Consider the following 21778-nt stretch of genomic DNA (forward strand, 5'->3'; position numbering starts at 1 on the left):
TCCCTCTCCAGAAGACAAAGCCAACAGCAGTTCCCTAAAGAAAACCATAAACATGTCACCAGTTACTCCTATGAAAAATGGAGAGTTCTTTCTCTTTCAATTCACATAGTATCCAGTATAGACCTTGAGAATGTCTAGGTTAGATGCCTTCCTTTTTGTGAACACAGAAAAAGCCTGATGATGTGTGTGTATCTAAATAGAAGCACGTTTATTAGACAAACAGGTACACATATATTTGCATCAATATGTAATATGTGTGTGTGTGTGTGTGTGTGTCTCCAGCAGTCAACTGCGTTGTGTAAACAGGGCAAAGACCTGGAATGCCTTATATTATAGGAACTGGCTCCTAACTCAAATGCTCTGTGAGAACACAGACCTTGGGTGTCCACGGAGTGATTTCCCTCAGCAGGGGCAGGGTTGTCTGCTCCTGCTCGAGAATCAGAACCCAGGGCTGGGACGGAGGAACCACAAAGCCATCGTGACTCACAGGGCACCACAACAGCAAACAGCTGTGCTCATGTACTGCTCATCACAGCAGAATCCAAGACAGGGATCTGGGGATCCAGTTTGGATAATGGGAAATACATTGTTTTCCCTCAAGTTGAAATTAAATATAATTGGTAATAAAACCTTAGGAATTGGCATCTCTGCAGGAGCTAGAGAAGTTTTGTTGCTTAATTAGGATTGTCTGAGGTGAACTTAGAATTTGACTCGGTCTGTTATTGTTGTAAACTGACTTTATAAGTATTCTGTATAGGGGGGAGAACAACACAGATACCTTTTAAGGAATCTGATTGTTGTGAGGAGGGCCCAAGCCTTATGGACCGAGCAAGCAGGTGCTGTTTTCTCCAGTTCAGTAATGACATGGAGGGGGCAGGGGAGGGGTGGCTGTCCCCGCCCAGCCCAGTATGTGCACAATCCGGGTAGTCTGGCCAACCTATGGAAATGGATGCATTTATGAGACTGTAAGATGCCCCCTACACTAGAAGCTATGCTGTGCTTTGGAAATGTGGAACTCTGGGCCTTTTGCAGTAAGCTTAGGGGTGAGTCAGACATTTCTAAAAGCACAGTGCAGAGCACAGAGGGAAGGATGGAGGCAAAGTTGCCAAGTTCAGCAAGGCTTATTTTCCAATTCTGCTTTCCTTTTTTCTTTCTTCCCTGGGTGGTGTTGAATACTTCCTCGACTCACCCCTCCTTTCCTCTCTTCCTTCCTCCATCCCTCCCTCTTTCTTTCCTCCCTCACTCTCTGCCCTCTCTCCTTTTGTTTCTTACTGTTATTTGTTTGTTGTTGTTTATTTATTTATTTTGAAAGAGAGAAAGAGCATGGAGTGCTCAAGCAGGGGAGGGGAGAGAGAGAGGGAGACGGAATCCCAAGCAGGCTCTAGGCTCTGAGCTGTCAGCAGGGAGCCCGATGTAGGGCTTGAACCACGAACTGTGAGATCATGACCTGAGCTGAAACCAAGAGTTGGACGGTTAACCAACTGAGCCACCCAAGGACCCCTGTTTCTTACTGCTGTGTGTTGACAATGCCTTCATGCTGGCCGCTGGGTTGCACTTAGAGATGCAGACAAACTAGGCAGACACTGCATCACCATCTGAGTTGGTCTCCAGACACCTCCACTACCTCTCAGCTCCTCCCTCCCCTTACTCTAAACTCCTGATATAATTGACGTGGTCACACTGTGATTTAAGCATCTGATTACAATTGATACATTTACTTTCTGCTTTATGGCTAGAGATAAGAACTCCTAAGTTAAAGAAATGAATGACCAACTGAGGAGATTCCAGAGATCTAAGAATAGATTGGAGACTTATGGGGGAGGATGGGGAAGGATTCTTCTGGAGCTTCTGGAAACAAACGAAACCAGCTAGGGGAAAAACACAAGTTCTGCTCTCACCCTGCAAGATTGGGCTGGAGAATATTGGTTCTAATTCTCTGACTTCTGGGTAGGGCAGGGGTCACCTGGAGCCTGGGAAAGTCACGTGATGATTATGAAGCCCTGTTCATGGGTTTGGGAGTAGGGGATCCTAATCTAGATTAGGACCTTGACTCAGTCATGGAATGTCTGTGGGACATGGGGAGAGTTACCGACTCTCTGTCTGTGTCTGTAAAACGGGGATAATCTCGCCTTCCCTATCGGGAGTCGGTGATGATGATGTGAGATTATAGCTATAACCGCCTGCACATAGCAGGTGCTCACCAGGGGAGGCATATGCCTCTACACCCCCCTGTCCCCAGGGTGGGGTGTTGCCTGCTGGTCCTGGGCACCCTGGGGATCCAACTGCAGTACAGCCCCTCACACCATGGTGGCTTACATCCCCTCTATGGAAGCTCATAATCTGTGTTTGCCTCTTATTCAGGGAAGTGTACCGCGTGACGGAGAGTCTGCAGCGCGAGAAGTCAGGGCTCCTGAAGCAACTGGATCTCCTGAGGTGTGTCAGCACTGGACGTATTCCAAAGGCACATCCCACATTCCTTGGGTTGGAAGGGCCAGTCTGAGAGTCTTCCCTGCCTTAGTTCTGGATGATCACAGCTGCTGAGAGAGTGCCCTCATTTCCCTGATCCCCAGAATATTGTTTGGCCCATTCACACACGTGCCCACGTCCCTCTCCAGTTTGTACATCTGCAGGTTGGCTCTGCCTCATTTGTTGTGGCATCTCCCACAGCACTTTGCACAGTACCTGCTCAGGTAGGAGGGGATATGAATTTCTTGAGCATCCACCCAATGGCAGATATAGTATCCCTTTCTTTTTTTAAAAAAAATTTTTTTAATGTTTATTTTTGAGAGAGAGAGGGCATGAACTGGGGAGGCACAGAGAGAAAGGGAGACAATCCAAAGCAGGTTCCATGCATGGGGCTCAAACCCACAAACTTGAGATCATGACCTGAGCCAAAGTCAAGACACTCAACTGACTGAACCACCAAGGTGCTCCTGGTATCCCTTTCACCTTCAACAAAATTAAGGAAAGGTGGGCAGTTCCTGATAGAGAAATTAACAGAGAAGGAAATTGGTAGCAGAGAAATGAAGCAATTTACCAAAGGAGACACAGCCACTCACTCTGGGAGTCAGAATTGAGATCTGTATCTGGCTGATTCTCTTGATTCTGCCATATTTTCTTAATGTCTGTTGAATGAGTAAATGAGTCACACACAGAGCATAAACAGAGCAAAGGAATTTAGAGTTTCCTCTGCTCGCTAAACTTACTGTAAATTCAAAGCTCATTGGTCTGGAACGTGCCAAAACCAAACCCAAAACAAAACCAGTGTGCGGAAAGATGGGATTTTCACATTCATGTATGAGGTTTCCAAGTTACAGTAACTTCTGTCTGCCAAACACCTCTTGGGAATGGTTGATGGGGCATGAGCACTTTGGCTTCAGATTTTTATTTTGTTTTAAGTTTATTTATTTATTTTGAGAGAGAGAGAGAGAGAAAGAAGAATCCCAAGCAGGCTCCACACTATCAGCACAAAGCCTAACGTGGGGCTCAAACTCACAAACCATATAAGATCATGACCAAAATCAAGAGTGGTCCGCTTAACCGACTAAGCCACCCAGGCTCCCCAGGTTCTGATTTTTAGAGTGCAGTAGTCTTGAATCAGGTGCACTCTGACTTGTTTTGTTTTTGTTTTGTTTTATTTGAAAGCAAGGTGAGGTCACCGTGTCTGGCATCTTGGATGCTACCAAATTGAAAAGTACTCAGAACTGAATGCATTTCAGATTTACTTCCCTCAATACATGATTCAAACAGGACTGCAAAGGCTGGGGAGATGGACGAGGGTTCTGACATGGCCAAATTATAATCCATTTGCGAACAGGTCTTGAATCTTAGAAGGCTTTAGTGAAAAGCAGAGAACAGGGTGTACAAGCACAAATTTTGGGATTTTTTCCCCTTTCTTCTGCTGTCCTTAGAAGAAAAGGACAGATTCAAAGCGAATGAGCAGAGGAGAATGGTAAGGCAGATCTCTACAAACGCATGGGTCTTTTTGACCGAGACTGGCATTTATGCAGAATCACATGCCCAAAGCCTTTCTGTGCTATCGCGTGCATATAAACTTAGATTCTGCAGCTGGTCCATCCATGGTATGAAGGCCCCCGTGGCAGAATTTTCCTCCACAGTGAAATCATCAGGTAGCGACAGAGAGCAGTGGGGGAAATGGGAATCAAGGACAGAGGTGATGCCGAGGGGAGGGATAGTGAGTTGGAGGTACCAGGGAGGACAGGGGTCTGCCCCCATCATGGCAATGGCTGGGATGTGACAGCATTAGAAGGGACTGCCCTCCTAGGGTCAAGTAGCAGCAAAAGGAAACAATTCCAGGGCCTTCAGCTGGGAACACGGACTTTGGAGCTGGATCTCGTTCAAGACCCAGCACTACCCTTATTACCTTGTGTGACCTTGGGCAATTGAGTTAACCAGTTGGAGCATCAGTTTTCTCATGCCTGCCTCACAGGCTTCTCTTGAGAGCTAGATAGTATATACGAGTGACCATCAGGACAGGGCAGCGGTGTGAATGAAAGTGGACATTTATTTAGAGAGAGTGACATCTCTTTGTTTTTTCTGCTCATTTGGTGATATTTTTTTTAGTTTATTGTCAAGTTGGTTTCCATATAACACCCAGTACTCATCCCCACAAGTGCCCTCCTCCATGCCCATCTCCCCCCTGCCCCTCCCCCCCACCCCCATCAGCCCTTGTTCTCAGCATTCAAGAGTCTCTCATGGTTTGCCTCTCTCCCCCTCCCCCACTATTTTTCCCCTTCTTCTCCCCCATGGTCCTCCGTTAAGTTCCCCCTAATCCGAGAGTGTGACATCTCTTTGACTGCTGAAGCTTCTGGGTGGAAATGGCTGCACGAAGCTGGAAACAACGCAGTGTACTCCCTGATGGAAATGGGGCTTCCCGGGGCCCCTCTGTCCTCACCCAGGTGCAGGGCTGCTAATCTCTCTGCCAGCACAGAGGAAGGGGCCTTCTGGAAGCAGACTCTCCATTTGCCATTCTCAGGGTTTGCTACTATCACAGAGACAGGCAGAACTGTCACATGACCATGTCCCGTGTGCCCAACTGTGCCCATCTCCTGCCTTCTCTGTCGTGGTGGTTGAATGCCCGGTGTGCCTGGCTCCCAAATGTGCCCTAGAATGAGACCTCCTTCCTGAAGGGCTGGTCCAGCCTGTGTTCTCTCTCCTCCATGGCCAGTTCTTCCTCCTTCGGAGAGACCAATCAATGTCCTACAGCACTTCTTATCCAGTAGCTCCTTCACCACTTCCCCATCCAGCTACTTTCCATTTCTTTAATGGCTTTCAAAACCTTTCAAAAGAATTGTTTACACTTGCATTCCATCTCCATTTCCTTTCTTCACATTCTCAACCCACCAGTCATGCTCCTTCTGCCTCCATTACACTGAAAGGGGAACCAGTGACCTCCATGGTGTTTAAAAGAGTGGCCAGTTTTCAGGGTGCCATCCTTGTCTCCAGCAATATATTCTTAATACAGCATCTATAGGGCTCCTTTGGAAACTTGAGTCAGATCAGGACACTCCATTGCCACTCCCCCAACCTCCACAGCTTCATATATCGTCTGGAATAGAATCCCAAGTTCCTACGATGACCTACAAGACCACAAATGAACAGGTCTCCACTTGTCCTCCCACCTTACTCTGACCTCATTTCCTTTTCTAAAAGTGTTTATTTATTTATCTTGAGGTGGGAGGTGTGGAGAGAGAGGGAGAGACAGAATCCCAAGCAGGCTCTATGCCATCAGCACAGAGCCCTACGTGGGGGTCGATCCCACAAACTGTGAGATCATGACCTGAGCCACGATTAAGAGTTAGACGCTCAATGAACTGAGCCAGCCAGGCGCCCCTCTGACCTCATTTCCTAGTGGCTCCCCTCTGAGCACTCTGATGCCCTCCCTGGGGTTCCTTGCACACACCCAGCAGAGCCTGACTCCAGGCTTAGCCCTTGCTGTCTCCTCTGCTTGTGCCACTCTGCCCCCAACTGCCCCTCTGCCCAGATGCCGCCTCCCTGACCTCCCTGACTACTGAACTACCACTGCACCCCTGCACTCTTTATTCCACATCCCTGCTTTACCTTTCTCCATAGCAACGAGCCCTGCACTAAAACACCAGTTCCCCGAGGACAGAAACATTTTCTTTTATCCATTTGTGTAAACCTTAATAGCTAGGACTGTACTTAGCATGTAGCGGGTGCTCAGGAGACATTTGTTGAGTGACTGCACACATGCATGGAATGAATGGTTCAGAGAGCGCGCACACCCCAGTAGCAAGCTGGTCACCCTCTGGGGGGAGGCTCCCCCTAGTGGCAGGATAGACCAGTGCATGATCCTGAAGGGCGGTGGGTGTCACAGTCATTCTGTCTATCCCTCTGCCTCCCAGTGATTTACACACAAACTACGCTCTGTCACAGCCCCTAAGGAGAGAGTTTCCATGTGCTCCCTGAGCCTTCCACGTCAAGCCTTTCTCTGCACCCATCTCACTGGCAAAGTGGCTGCTCTTGGATCTCTTGACTGCAAATACCATGTCTGAATAGATTCCCCATTTCTGTTTGCAGGGAAAGGAACAAGCACCTTCGAGATGAACGGGACATATGTTTTCAGGTAATTGCCCTGTGTTCCCTTTCCGAACGGGATTTGGGTCCGCTGGCCACCATAGCCCCTGCTGGGACAGGCCCCAGAATATCCTTGAGGTCTGGCTCATTCTTTCTGTGTAAGCAGAAAATGGCCTGGATTTTTTGAAAATAATAAAAAATGCAGGGTGACCTTCTGGGTAGCAGTGTGTGAGTTTTCCATGAGGCACCGCACTTTCCTCTTGGCTAAAGAGACTACAGTAACTGGGAGGGTCACGGATTTCGTGGACACGGACATGGTAGTTCCATCCAGGAGATGGCACAACTGAAATGCCATGATCACTTTTAACCAAAATGTTCACAAGTTTTTTTTTTCTCCATTAAAACTTATATCACTTGATGAAATTTGCATTTTTACACCATCATGGAACAAATTAAAAATGTATATTTGACTATTAACATAGCTGATTTTACCCATTTCTAATCCTGTGGGGACCCTGCTCCTCCAGACCTGAGCTCTTAACACTTCCATACTTTCCCTAATAGCACAGAATCCTTTATTTGTTTACAGGTCTTCGCTTAGAGCCCCATTAAACAAAATCCAGGATTCCGTGTTCTCCTACTCATCTTCCCCTTTAGATAGGAGCCATCGGATGCTCTGAAGCGAAGGAAAAAGAAGGAAGGATTAATTGATGCAATGTTCTAATTATTAGGATTTATGACACCATGAATTTCTCGTGTATCCCTGGGCAAGTCATTAGCTTCCTTGGACCATGAACCCAACTATCACATGAGGAAAGGAAATTCCTGTCCTTTTCCCCATAGTAGAGGGGCTTTTGAGGAAAAAAAAAAAAAAAAAAAAAACTCTTGGAAAGAGGAGGGTCATATGCTGTGGACCTTAGCTGGACAGTGGCCTCACTGTGGTCAGCATCAGGCAGCCGGTTTGCCGTGAATTAAGTCTGACCTGGTTTATAACTGCAAATCCCTGGGGGACCTGGTTACACCGCTATTTCTTTTCTGTCACTGACTGGCAGCAAACTTCTCTACCGCCCACCTCTGTGTACTATTTGAGCAAGCCTTAAGCCTACACGTTTGTTTGATGATGATAATGGTTATAATTGTTTTAGAAGTAACACTGAATTTATTTTAAAACTTCCAACCAAATGTCCCCCTAATCCTTTGACCTCACATCCTTCCTTCCACTTGCCAAACTCATTTTGCTTTGAAAAGGGAATGGTATTAGGAGCCCCTAGTGGGAAATAGAAGAAAGAGGGATAAAATCATGTTCATGCTGAATAATAATTAAAGATTAATTTGGAATCATTATAGCCATACCTTCAGGGGCTTTGGAAGCACTGCAGCCCCTCCTTCTCTCATTACGAATCACTGGGAATCGTGGGTATAGTTGATGAGAGGTTCTACCCGTGTTCTAACTCCCCCTCATGCCCTGGAAGACATCTGCTGGGGAGCATTGTCAACGGGGTTCTAAGCCCCCACTTCCCCCCAGGGCACCAGGCTAATCGATCCTCTGGGTTAGTTCCTTTCTCATTTCTGGGGCTTTGGAAGTAAACAGAGCCACACAGATTAATGTGATTTAACAATCCACTGTCTTTCCCCCATGTAAATATTTCCTTATGCATTCCACGTTATCTCTTCTTATTGTCATCTTGCAAACTGTCAGTACTCCTGAGAAGGGTAATAAGGTGGGCCCCAGGCTCTAAACTGTGTATGGATTCATTCCATTAGATTATTGGGTGGGAGATGGAGGGAACCGGATGAGAGACAATAGCACAAAGAAAGGGTGGGTGAGTGCTGACAGGAAGCATAAGAATGTTGCATCTTACTTCAGAAATTTGTTTAGAGCCTGACCTGTGAGGTGGGAAAGTTGAGCCCTTTCTGCTCAAACACTGGGACGCATCAGCAGGCATGGATCTGAGGGCATTCTGTGTTTCTGCAGAAAGATAAGGCAGCCAAGGCAAACACAGCTGCTTCCAAGGGAAACTGGAAACAGAGATCTGGCTCTGTGATAGGCAAATACATGGACGGCAGAGGGATTCTTAGGAGGTAAGTCATTCTGTATTTCTTCATTCATTATGTGTTCATTTGTCTTGCACTCATGGGAGCTGGCTCTGAGCCCGCTGTCTCTCAAGGAGAGGTCCTCAGTGAGGAAGCCTGGAATCAGTTGCACTCACTCCCCTTGAATCTTGGAGGACATGTTCCTTCCTGTCCCAACATCCAAGTGGGAGCAGGACTGTGCAGAGCAGGCCCCTGGGACAGGATATTGACTTCTGGGGCCGCCTCACCCTGGTGTGCGCCTGCAGAAAGTAACTGAAGAAGTGCTGTAGATCAGCGGAGGAGAGAGAGAGAGGACGAGAGGGGTTGAGCAGGAGAGATGGAGCATGGCTGGAAGGTACTGTGCTCTCTGTTGAGCAGGATGGATATAATTGGTTTTTCAAGGACATGACTTTTTTGGCTCTGAAGGGAAATTAAGTATGGTATGGACTCTCCAATAGTTAAATTCCTTTATGAGCAGGAATAGGGCCTGTGTTTGACAGACTCCTTTCAATGGAATTAATTACCTCAAAGATAACATTTTTTGTGGTTGTCAGATAGCACATAATGGAGTTGGAGTCCCCAAAGGGGTGGCTCATTGCCCATTGAAAGAGGCAAGCCAGTCCTCTGTCCTCTCTTCTTTTTTGACATGTTGTTCCATCCACATAAATAGCCACAGAAAGGCAGAGGCAACCAGACCCCTAAGTATCAAAGGCAGGGGAAAAGTGCATGAATTTGCTCACCCAGGAGAGCCTGAGGACCGCAAGCATGAAATACACAATACGAAAAGGGAAAATGACACCAAAGATGTTGATGAGCTCATCAATCAAGTCTTTGGACCCAGTCATCCTGAATTCCTTTTCTAAGTAGCTCAAGAGAGGGATACAGTTTGGGATCCAAGTTTCTGTGATGATAGTTGGCCTGTCGGTTCCTCGGCGCTGAATATATTCATACAACGAACATTCACCAATTGCTTACTCTGTACCAGACATTGTTTTGAGTTCTGTGAAGACTCCAAAATTAGTTAAACATGAATCCTTCCATAATATCCATTGAGTGCCTACTATGTACAAGATATTATGCTATGTGCTAAGTATACAGTGGTAAGCAAAATAGACCCTAGCTTTGTTCTCATGAAGCTTATGGTTGAAAACGGAAACAGGCAATCAAGTAAATAACAAATCATGCACCACAAATTCCAGTACAGACTTTGGCTGAGGCCACTGCTCTCTGTTGCTGGTACATAGGCTTTGGTGACAAAACCAGAAATGAACATAGTCATGCTAAGTTCAGGGTATTACAGAATATCAGTAGTGCTCGAGAATTTCCCAAATCAAAAGCTTTTTTCAAAAAAGGCTTCATTTTAGGTCTGTTGCATTGGCTTTTTTTTTCTGGTTGCAAGGCCTTTCAAAAAACATCCTCTGTGTGTATCTGCCCACTCACATGTGAACACATGTATGCACTTGCATATGCATTTGTGTAGAGTGAAAGTGGATGGTAATACTAATTGTGTTCTAAAGTCAGTAGGCTTGGTAGACTATAGTAGCAATTTGTTGGAGAGAGGACAGTCGGCTTCTATTAAAAGCTATGATTTTATAAATAACTGGAAAGGTCCCTGAATTGCTACAAAATTCTTTATTTTATACCAAGGGACTCAAATTAAGTCACCACTTTTTGTGAGCAAGCCCTCTATCTTAATTTATCTTTCGGAGTTGTACTTAACTTGAGGACAAAGATACATGCAGTTTTTCCTTTTTCCTTCCTATTGCTGGTCCTTAGGAATAATAAAGATTATAAGCCTGGGGGGGGGGAGGGATGAAGGGAGCTTCACTGTTCTACACACTCTGTGACCTTTGCTCCTTCCCCATCTTTCTCTGTTGGCCCTGTCACTTCCTTACCTCATTCACATTCCGTTTTCTTTTCCAATCATTGCATCCGTGTGTGCACGTGTGGGGATGTGCATGTGTGTTTCCATTTTGGACTCAAAGTTCTCCCTGTCAAACTTCCAGTTAAAACACTTCCCAGCTTTAATTGTTCACAGAGGCCTGAACTCCCGTTCCAGGAAGGGCCTGTGAGGCCTTTGCTGTCAAAACCTTCTGAAAATACAGCCTGTGCTTTTGTTCTGCATCTGGTTGTCCAGTTCCTTCCCTCCACCTCCTACTGCCTTTCCTTGTTCTTGACACTCAGATGCTTCTGGAAGCAAATATGCACATAGGCCTCTGAGGCCACTAACTCTTCACTCTGACTTTCAGGGACACTGAAAGAGAAAGAGAAAGGTAGGAAAGGCCAGTAGAGGTGCCCAGCCTGGCTTGTTTCGAATCTCAAGCCCATCCCCAAGAGGGCAGCTGCTTCGGAACCAGTGGACATCTATCCAGTTGTGGGGGCTCCATCCAGAGTGGTGGTATCCCCCACTCACATTGTCGAGGGCTGTTTTGTGAACATGTCTCTTCTTATGCATTTTCTTATTTGTGAGGTAGGCAGAGGAGATGAGCCACATTTTATGCTGAGGAAACTGAGGTTTGGAAGAGTGAAAGTGTCTTGCCTAGTGGCATGGTCAGTAAGGGCTAGTATTGAGACCACAGCCGAGGCCTGATGGTTAATTGTGAATACTTTATTTCCAGATCTTTTTAAAAATGTTTTATTTATTTTTGAGAGGGCACAAGTGGGGGAGGGGCAGAGAGAGGGAGACAGAGGATCTGAGGTAGACTCTCCACAGACAGCGGTGAGCCCCAATGTGGGACTTGAACTCACAAGCCGTGAGACCATGACCTGAGCTGAAGTTGGACGCTCAACCGACGTAGCCACCAAGGTGCCTCTCTCCGGATCTTTTCTGCTCCTTTCCTCACACCCTTACTCCACCTTTTAAGCACTTTCCACAGCTTGCCAGAGTATATTTAGTTGTGCCATACTGCTTCAGCCTCCCACTAAGCTGAGCATTCCAGGAGGACATGTCCATCTGTGTGTGACTGTCATTAGCTAAATACCTGGTGGTATTCATCATCACCACCACCTTCATCATCTTCGTCATTACCACCTTCATGATTACCATCATCATCAACATCACCACCACCATCATCATCATTTTCATCACCTTCACCACCATCCTCACCACCACCTTCATCATCATCATCATCACCTTCATCATCGTCATCACCACCAGTTTATCATTTTTATATTCACTAAGCACTTCCATAAGTGTGTTGGGCGAATGAGCCAAAGAATGCTGGGTCTGGTTTTTTCCTTTTCTGGAGCTCTCTGCCCCCCAAGACACGATACGCCTTATTTGCTTGTCACAGGGATTTCAAGACATCTTGTCACAGAGCTGTCAGACATCTCTCCCATTTCCATTGATATATTTTGTGCTATTCTTCCCTTTTCTCTTTCTTCCCTACCCCAAAACAGCCAGTCAGAGGAGGAAGACGATGTGTTTGGCTTCTCGAGAAGGAGAAGCTCCCTGGGCCTGAGTGGATATCCCCTTCCAGAAGAGGAGCCAGGCCCTGGGGGTCCGCTCCCCCGAGCACTTCGCCGAATCATCTCTATTGAAGAAGACCCCCTGCCCCAGCTCCTGGATGGTGACTTTGAGCAGCCACTGAGCAAATGCCCAGAAGAGGAAGAGGTCTCCCAGCAGAGGGCGGAAGGACAAAGCCAACAGGCCAGACCTTTGGAACTCATGCCTACATCTCCCCGAGGTCAGCCTGTTGGAAAAGAAGACCTGTCTAAGGTAAGGTCACATCTCATGTTGATTCATAGATGTCACTCCTATACCTATCATTTGCATTTGAACCCAAGAGCCACAAAAGCAATTTGGGAAGTCAAGTAAAGCTTGGGAAGTCAGGTGCAGCTAGTCTTATGAACCACCGTATTTGTGTCCTTCCAATACCAGCCTGCCCTGCTGAACTCAATGTCACTGGGGAGACTCAGGGGTCCCGGTAAATACTCTTTATAACTTCCGTTGTTTGCCCCACTCCCTACCCTATGTTCTCTTTTCTGATTCAGATTCAGAAGCATTTACTGAGTAGCTACTTTAGACACTCTGCTTGGCTCTTAGCATAAAATTATCACATACTTTTTAAATTGCACATCCACTCTTACATTCTGCAACTGTTCCCACAGGGCCAGTCATTGCTCTGTAAAGTTTGTGCACCATCATTTTTCTCTCGCTTCCTGATCAGCTAATCATTTTTTCACTCCCAAATGTCCTGCCCATACCTCCCTTTGGGGTGACCCTCTACTCCCAGATCCCTCCTGCACTCCCCGCCGGGTCTTCCTGCTAAATCCTGTGGGAGAAGGAGGCCATATTAACCATCTTCCTCTGGTTCACGGTGATGACATTCCTCACCTTGTTGGTGACCCAGGCCCAGGAATAGACTCCTCAAGCCCCTTCACCTCCCACTGGGCCCTCTAAAAGGCTACAGAAATGTCTGGGACGATGTGAAAGAGACTCTCCCCCTGTCCACTGGGGCAGCCCTTTAGACCCGAGCCCTTACCACTGGAGCATTTTCAAATGGCTGTGTTAGCATATGTGACAGGAAACCTTTCCGACCACTGCAGGGACTTGTCGGCCTCATTGTCGTTCTTGGGCCTGGCTTAACATTCAGGCCTATATATCCTTCCCTGAAGAGACCTAAGCCAGGGGGACCAGAACTGGATGACACTAGCGGTGGGTAGGAACCCCTCCCTCCTACACGCCCTTTCACATCCCCTTCATCACAGACCCACACTTGTGGGCAGGAGGCACACAGGGGTTTTAAATACCCCAAGATATACCCCCAAATAGAAAAGTGTTAAGAGGTCAATAGGAGACAAGGTAAAGGGAAAAACTAAGCATCCCTGTGTGCTGGGCCATGTGATCCCCACAGTTGTTAGGTGGGGCGCATCAGAAATGTCTTCTCCCCTGTGGCCAGAAGGGAAGCAGAAGCCCAGAGGAGCGAGGCCAGGTCTAGCCCCACAGGGACATATGCCAAGCTTCTCGCCACATGGTCTCATGTAGGTGCTGGTTCTCCCAGATGTTCCAGTGGTTAGCCCAGGACAGACGTTCCAGCAGAGGGGAAGAACGCTGTATGAGAAGTCAATAGCAGCTTCAATAGCGAGTCTGGTCTTCAGGAGAGCGCCGTGAGGCAGGCCCTCCCATGCAAGGCTGCTGAGGCATAAATCAGCTCAGCCTTTCTGGAAAGCGATTTGATAACAGGAATCAAGAACTTAAAACTTCCACATCCTATGAACTAGCACTTCTAGTCCTAGTGATCATTCCTAAGGAAATAACCAGATTCAGACAGACTTAATTCAGAAATGGTTATGTATATTTGTAAACACTTGGCAAAATGTCCAACAATAGAGACATAAATTCAAGTGGGTCAATTCAATAGGAGATTATGTAGCACTGTTAAAAATCACATTTTCAAGAAACTTTAGTGATGCTGAAAAATATTTATAATTTAATAATATATGAGAAAGTGGGGCACCTGGGTGGCTCAGTCGGTTAAGCGTCCGACTTCGACTCAGGTCATGATCTCACGGTTCGTGGGTTCGAGCCCCGCGTCAGGCTCTGTGCTGACAGCTCAGAGCCTGGAGCCTGTTTCTGATTCTGTGGCTCCCTCTCTCTCTGACCCTCCCCTCGCTCTCGCTCTCTCTCTCTCTCTCACAAATAAATGAAAACATTAAAATTTTGAAAAAAATATATGAGAAAGTAGAATAAAATTGTCTACAATCTCAAATCTTTGTATTTTATTTTTTTAAGTTTATTTATTTTGACAGAGAAAGAGAGAGTGAGCAGGAGAGAGGCAGAGAGAGAGGGAGAGAGAGAATCCCAAGCGAGCTCCACACTGTCAGTGCAGAGTCCGATGCGGGGCTCAAACCCACGAACTATGAGATCGTGACCTGAGCCAAAATCAAGAGTCGGACACTCAACTGACCGAGCCATCCAGGTTCCCCAATATCTCAAATCTCTTTAAATAAAACATACATTCTTTCATCTATATGGAAAAAAGCCTGCATCAAAATACAAATAGTGACCACTTCTGTGTGGTCGGGTCGATTATGAGTAATTATTATTTTCTTCTCTACTTCTCTGCTTTTCCTAATTTGAAAATTAGCATGTATTACTTTTAGTTTCCTAAAGCTTTTTTTTTAAGTGCTAGGAAGGAGAATGAGAACAGATCTTTCTCTGCCCCAGCCCCTGAGTCTGGTTGCCTCGCTGCAGATTGTCCCCAGAGGGGACATGAGTTACTTGAAGGAACATGAGTAGTTACTTGCACCTGTGAGCTGGGTCCTGTCCAGAGCTGCACCATCAGTGTGTCAACCTTCTTAGGCCTCCAAAAATAGTCGCTCTTCCTGGAGCATGACCAGCACAACCTCTGCAGCCAGAACCTCCATCTCCTGCTCTGGACCTCACATTCTCCACCTGTTGCTGTGCCCAAGGATACACAGAGTGCTGCACTGAGCTGTAGTCTCAAACAAATGACAACTGGAGGCAGAGAGGCTAACCAGAGACCGGCAGGGAGGATGCCCTTCTTCATTACAAGAATAAAGAAAATGGGGCAGAGAGCATAGTTTATGAGTGCGGTGGATTTTTTCTTAAGGTTTAGTTAAAACTCCTGTAATTGACCTTGAATCCCCTTCTAAGTACTGCATAGAATTGATTTCTCCCCAAAAGGCTGCTAATGGCTTTTCTCTGAGACTCAAGTTCTGCTAATATCTGCTGTCACTCCATTATAGTATTTGCTCAGTGAGAAGAGCTAATTCCCCCAAATCCGCTTCTAAATAGATTCAAAAGAGCCTCCTGGTTTGGCCAGGCGGTGCTGGGCCCGGAGGCAAGATTTGGGTGAGCGCAGAAGCAGCTAGCTCACTGGAAGGGAGGACTGTGCAGCCGAGAGGACTTTGTGCCAGAAGGCGGCTCCGTACTCTGCTGCTCCTGGCTGTCCTGGACCAAGTCCATTCTCCACTGGGCTCTAGCATCCCAGACTGAAGAGCAGGCCGGCTCCCAGTCATTCTTCCTGCCACTGCTGGGCACAGGAGAAGGAGTGCAGTGACCATTTGGCTCTGGAAAGCTCCATCCAGTGGCCTGGCATTGCGGATTTCCCAGCCTACTGAGTGAGATTGTTCCCCAGGGCAGATGGGGTCCTAAACAGAAGCTGATGAGACGGACGGAACAGCAATACGCGGGGAGGCAAGAGCGTCCTCCATTCAGTCCAGGCTTTCAGTGATAGAGCAGAAATCAAGACCCCCTCCTAGCCCATGCCAGGTGGTCTCTGCCCCTGTGATATAGATACGCCTCCTTTTTTCTGTCTCCCCTCCCCGCCCCCCGCCAAAGCAAACATCCCACCTATCCTTCCCCCGCATGGAGTGTCTCTGCCCCCTTAAATCCCAGCTGAAAGTGTCCTCCCCTGTGGACCCTTGACTCCTCCTCCATACTCTGGGAGCACTGCAGCTTGCGTTGTAATTTTCTGTTTACACGCCTGCCTCCTTCCCTCCACGACAAACCAGGCCTGCCCCCCCCATTCCTGGTCTTCAGACCCAGCACGGGGTCTGCAACACAAGAGGTAGACAACACATGGTTGAATGAATGTCTTTTCCCTCCCGCTGATGCTGGAAGGAGCCTGTGTCCCCAGAGCCCGAAGCTACATGCATCCAAGGCTGAAGTGCCCTTCCTCATGCTGGTCCGGGGGCATGTTCTCACCTTGGCCCAGACACTGTAGGGACAGGTCACAGCAGGAGGAGGGGCTGGTGATCATCCCGGTGGTTGGCCAGACTGTCTGCCGTCCACAGGAGGAAGCCTGTCCCTCCATCCCAGACCGGCTCTTTAAAATTGTGTTAGTGGGCAACTCGGCCGTGGGGAAGACATCTTTCCTGAGGAGGTTCTGCGAAGACCACTTTGCCCCGGGCCTGGCAGCCACTGTGGGTGAGTTCTCAGGCCTGCTCTGAGAAGGGGACGATGTGAGAAGGGGGCCCAGGAAGGGAATGGGGGGCTGGCGGGAGTGGCCGTGGGGGCCTGGCGGGTAGAGGTCCCATGTCTGCTTGTTCCCCAGTGAGGCTGAAGGGGTATGGTGACGTCCAATCCTGCACACTGCACGCTGCTAGCCACTAAGCTCATTCCACATGGAGTGAGACCACAGGACACTTCCTCTGTCCAGCCTCAGGGGGACTGAAGTTTGCCTCATGTTCCCTCGCCTCTGAGCCCATCCCTTTTGTATCATTTTTTCCTCCATTTTCAGCAGGGCCCTGAGTGTTCTTGCTTTTCCTCCTGTGCAAGAACCTGACACCACAATCCTTGTCTCGCCCCCACTCCCGGGGCCAGCAGCTTCCTGCCCTCCCGTGTGTGCGTGTGTATGTAGATGGGTGGGGCAGAGGACAGTGTGCTGGGTGGCTCCCTTTACCATCACTTTGTACCAGTTCTGCATCCCAGGCCTGCTGTGTGACAGCTGGGTTTCATCGTGGAAGCTCATTAAACTCAGCCATTAATGGATGATCATGACTTAATGTTTTCCCACTCCTGAGTAATATTTTATTCACATAGAGGCCTTTGCTCACTGCGTTGGAATATGTGGCAAGATCCAAGGGTGTACCGACCTTTTAGCTTTTGCTTGAATCACTCAAGCGAAACATAAATCCATTAAGCACCTACTATATACCCTAAAACCACAGTGATCGGTCAGCTGGATTTGAAAATATATTGATGTGATCTGCATAGCTAGCATGGGCTTTTATATTCATCGTTTCAAATCTGTGTTCACACAACCCTGGGAGGAAAGTACTGTTATCAGCCCAATGGACAGATCAGGAAACTGAGGCCCAGAGAGGTGAAGAGGCTTGTCCGCATCCCCTCAGCTGGTTTAGTGCAGATATTGGCCCCCTACAGCTCGCTTCTAGTGATCCCACAGTGTCTCCTAACAGTATTGAGTTGTGTGTGCCTAGCACCCAGTGGGTGGTGAGGACACTTCCCCACCACGAGAGGTGAGGACGCACGTTGGTACAGGCAGGGGAGGCTGTTAAAGTTCTGTGGGACATCAGAAGACCTGGATTTTCATCTCGACTCCCACTGATCAGCCGTGTGACCTTGGGAAGACATGACCCGCCTTGGGGCTTCAAGATTTTCCTCCTGGAGGATTTGAACCAGGTCATCCGGGAAGGCTTCCAAGCCTGGTTCTCTGTGCAGACCGTGTTTGACCTTTGACTGTCTGACAAGCTGGCTCTATCAGACAGAATTTCCCTGCTCCAGGGCCCTGCCTGGGGAGACTCCATGTTCTTCCCTTTCCTTCCAAAATTTCTCTTGCATGTGGATCCCTCCCCACACGCATGAGGGATCCTGTTTTTACTGTTGGGTCTTTTCCTATGTTGTTATCACATCTGGAACATTCTTCTGTCCCCTCCCTTCTGCCTCATTCCACCCAAAGACTGGGAGCATCCCTGGATGAAGAATCAGGAGCCTGACAGGAAGAGGGGCAGAGCCTATGACCCAAGCCTGGACGAGTGTGGCCTTGAGAGGCAGGTCTGGGAGTGAGCCCAGTGTGCTGCAGGAAGCAATGGCTGTGGGAGGGAGGACTCACCTTTACAGGAGCATTCTGTGGGGTAGGCCTGCATAGCTCAGGACTCCAGCACAGGCTCATGGGAGGCAAGGGGCAGATGCCAGCCCCTCGGACCTCAAAGGCAACCCTCTGGGCAAGGTGACACACAGTATGCCTCCCCTGGTGATGAAATCAGGGAATCGGTGTCAGTTTACGTTTCCAATTCGTGCCCCTGAGCTGGAGGCCTCTGAAAAAGGAAAAATCAGACTAATTTGCACTTCCCAGGAGGCCAATTATGGAAACACCTACAATTTAGGAAGGGAAAAATATCAAAGATTCCAAATCAGGAATGCCCTTCATCACACTGCGCAGAACATGCTGGAGCAGCAGCTGAAATTAGTCTCCCTGCCACACAACGTGCCTTGTTCTGGTACACATGTCAGTAACAGATGTCATGCCAACCACCAGAAAGATGCTCTCTTTAAAGAGACAGAAAGTCCCAGAGTCCTGCCTATGGCCAAAGCAGCCCAAGCCTAGACTGGGGCTCTGCCTGCCACCCTTAATGGCAGCAGCACCATCACGGTCAGCATAGCACTAACAGGGGCTCAGCAGGTCCTTGCGTCTTACCACCACCCTCATCAAAGGGGACTTCAGGTCTCCTACTCTGTCATACAAATGTGATTTGTGCTCGACTCATGCCTTGTGCACCATGTAAGTGCGACAACACAGCCATGAGATTGGGGGCACCTTGCCCACCCCAACTTAGGACCAGCTTTCTTCCCGGGCAAGTGCTTGAGCCCTGTGGGTGTCCCGGTGATGTCAAATGATGGCTTGTGTAGAACGTTGAAGCTGACTTTGTAAATGACAAGACTGATGAACAGAAGATGAAACTCGCTGGAAACGAAGACCCTGGGTCCTGTGTGCCTTCCACTGGCCTGCATTGGTTCACAGACCCCGCTTTAAGTCACAGGCCGCAACCCAACGTGTTTCTTCCAGAAGTTTTTTCCCAACAGAATGTGCTCTGCCCTTTCTTGGCCACCAGTCTGGTTTCCTTCCTCCTCCCCATTTCTACAGAGAAATCCCCAGTTGTTCTCCACGACACCTTGCAGGCCTTCCCCACTCCCATCTCCCTCTTACTCTAAATGATGTCTGGGACCTGTCTTGTCCAGAAGGACTAACGTCACCCTCCCTGGACTTCATCAGCCCAGCTGTAACCCATACTATACCACAACGAGACAGGACCTAATTCATGGGGACGGGGACTCCTAACGTCCAGCTGTCATTCAGGAACCAGTTAGGTTGCAAGTTGGGGGTCACCTCCATGGGTTTGTTGAATGTCACAGCTGAACTTAAAGATTATGAACATCTGGGGGCGCCTGAGTGGCTCAGTCAGTTAACCGTCTGACTTCGGCTTAGATTGTGATCTCAAGGCTCGTGAGTTCGAGCCCCACATCAGTCTCTGTGCAGATAGCTCAGAGCCTGGAGCCTGCTTCAGATTCTGTGCCTCCCTCACTCTCTGCGCCTCCCCCACTCATGCTTGCTCACTCTCTCTCTCAAAAATAAACATTAAAAAAAGGATTATGAACATCTGACCTACCCCTCCATACCCTCCATTACATCTCCTTTCCCCCAAAATGACGTAATGTCACCAAGGTCACACAGCTGGTCAGAGGCAGAACTGAGACATGAAGACACAACATGTGTTACCTCCGCTCCTGCACTATTAGAACTGGTTGTTGTCTTAGAAGCCAGTTTATTCCAGGCCTTCTGGTCCCACGTCATTGTGTGTCGCCTGTTCTAGTGGATGGTGACACCCTGTGTCTCCTGCCCTTGTCCCTCCCCCCCGCCCCCGTGGGCTTACGTGTTTCCTGGGCCTCTCTTTCTGAGGTTGCAGAGAGAAGTACATCGTGTACCCAGCAGGGACCCTCAGCAAACTCAGCATCTCCCTGCAAGACAAGTTCCCTGTCCTCTGGCAAAGAATTTAGCCACTGAGGTAGAGCAGGACCATGACAGCAGCCAAGACCTAGCTGCCCCAAGCAGCACCACCTGTCCCCCGCCCCGCCCCCACCTGCATGCCTTTCCATTCAGGAAAAGGCTCTGTCCTCGGGGGCTTCTGACCCTCTGGCTGCGTTCAGATCAGGCCCTGAAGGTGTGTTGACCATGGCTGGCTTTCTTCTGAGTGGTTATCAGGAAGCCGGGAGCTCCTTCAGTCCCCCGGAGCACAGCCCTTCCACCTTTAGCTAAGAAGAAAACTCACCCTTTCAGATTCAGCCCAGCCAGTCATAATCCGTTTAGATGGGAGCATTTGGCCCTGGACATTCTAGGTGAAATGAGACTGCCAGGTGTCCCTGTGCACAGGGCGCTGCTCCAAAAAGAAGAATGAGCCTCAGAACTGGGCTTGCAACTCGCCGTAGCTGCTGCCCAACTTGGACAAGGCACACGGCCGCTGGACACCTGCTTCTTCATCTCTCGATGGTGTAGAGTGTGGAGTACATATGCACTTATCGGTGCGCATGTGCATGCATGCGTGTGCCTGTGCGTGAGCGTGTATTCACGTGCATGTGTGTACAGATGTGCATGCAGGCATGTGCCCGTGCATCGTGCGGATAATAACCCTCACGTGGATGTCACAGGAGCACCGTGAGGATGGAGAGATGGCATAGGAAACGAGAAATATCAAGCATTCTACCTATGGGACAAGTCACTCTTTTTCTCTCTAATGCACGTATGCAGTCCCCTCTCAGGCCCACAGGCCTCTAGAGTCCTTGCTGGTCTGACATGGTAGGAGTGGATGCCTCTCCCGCCTTCTGGCCATTCCTGGGCCCCTCCCCGTCCGCTAGCCTTTGCCTGTAGACAATGGCTGGAATGACCTTTTCTATTCACTGCTTCTTGGTTGTCCTTTTTGTCTCGTTCTGTCCAAGATTTTGTTGCTGTCGCTTACTGAGCCCTTTATGATAAAGGCCTCAGAGGCTGGGCCTTTTCAAAGAGGCAGGAGATGCCCTCTGGTTCCCTGATATAATACCATGAGGGAGAAAGACTTTTTTAAAAAATATTTTTATTTATTTCTAGGAGAGAGAAATAGACAGCGTGAGCAGGGGAGGGTCAGAGAGAGAGGGAGATACAGACTCTGAAATAGGCTCCAGGCTCTCAGCTGGCAGTCAGCACAGAGCCCAACATGGGGCTTGAACCCACAAACTGCGAGATCATGACCTAAGCGAAAGTCGGACGCTTAACCAACTAAGCCACTCAGGCGCCCTGAGAAAGACTTTTTTAAAAATGTTAAGTTGTTCAGCATTTATGAACATTTTTTTCTGAGTGAGAGAGAGGAGAGAGCAAGCAAGGGTGAGGGGCAGAGGGAGATAGAGAGAATCCTAAGCAGGCTCCGTTCTCAGCACGGAGCCTGACACAGGGCTCAATCCCATGACCGTGGGACCATGACCTGAGCTGAAATCATGAGTCAGACGGTCAACAGACTGAGCCACGCAGGTGCCCTGATTTGTGGACATTCTCACATGATGTAGGAAGGAAGAGTATGTTCTCAGAAAAGCTGCATCGAAGTCCTTATCTCTGAGGGCCACTGCACAGGTAGAGAATGCATGTCTCTGACCTTGTCTTTCTGGTCTAAGACTCTGGGTAGGGTCCCAGCCTCA

At 48.5% G+C, this 21778-nt stretch overlaps 1 protein-coding gene across 1 annotated transcript in view; it reads left to right on the top strand.

Moving 5' to 3' along the window:
- The window catches only part of CRACR2A (calcium release activated channel regulator 2A), a 117457-nt gene that overhangs the window by 80671 nt on the left and 15008 nt on the right, over positions 1 to 21778 (top strand). The window contains exons 9-13 of the mRNA XM_077758990.1: positions 2362 to 2433; positions 6562 to 6607; positions 8534 to 8640; positions 12031 to 12349; positions 16393 to 16525. Of these exons, the coding sequence (XP_077615116.1) occupies positions 2362 to 2433; positions 6562 to 6607; positions 8534 to 8640; positions 12031 to 12349; positions 16393 to 16525 (677 nt within the window). The remainder of the gene's footprint in view (positions 1 to 2361; positions 2434 to 6561; positions 6608 to 8533; positions 8641 to 12030; positions 12350 to 16392; positions 16526 to 21778) is intronic.

The sequence above is a fragment of the Crocuta crocuta genome, unplaced genomic scaffold (assembly GCF_008692635.1).
Source record: "Crocuta crocuta isolate KB4526 unplaced genomic scaffold, BGI_CrCroc_1.0 scaffold72, whole genome shotgun sequence".
NCBI lineage: Eukaryota > Metazoa > Chordata > Mammalia > Carnivora > Hyaenidae > Crocuta > Crocuta crocuta.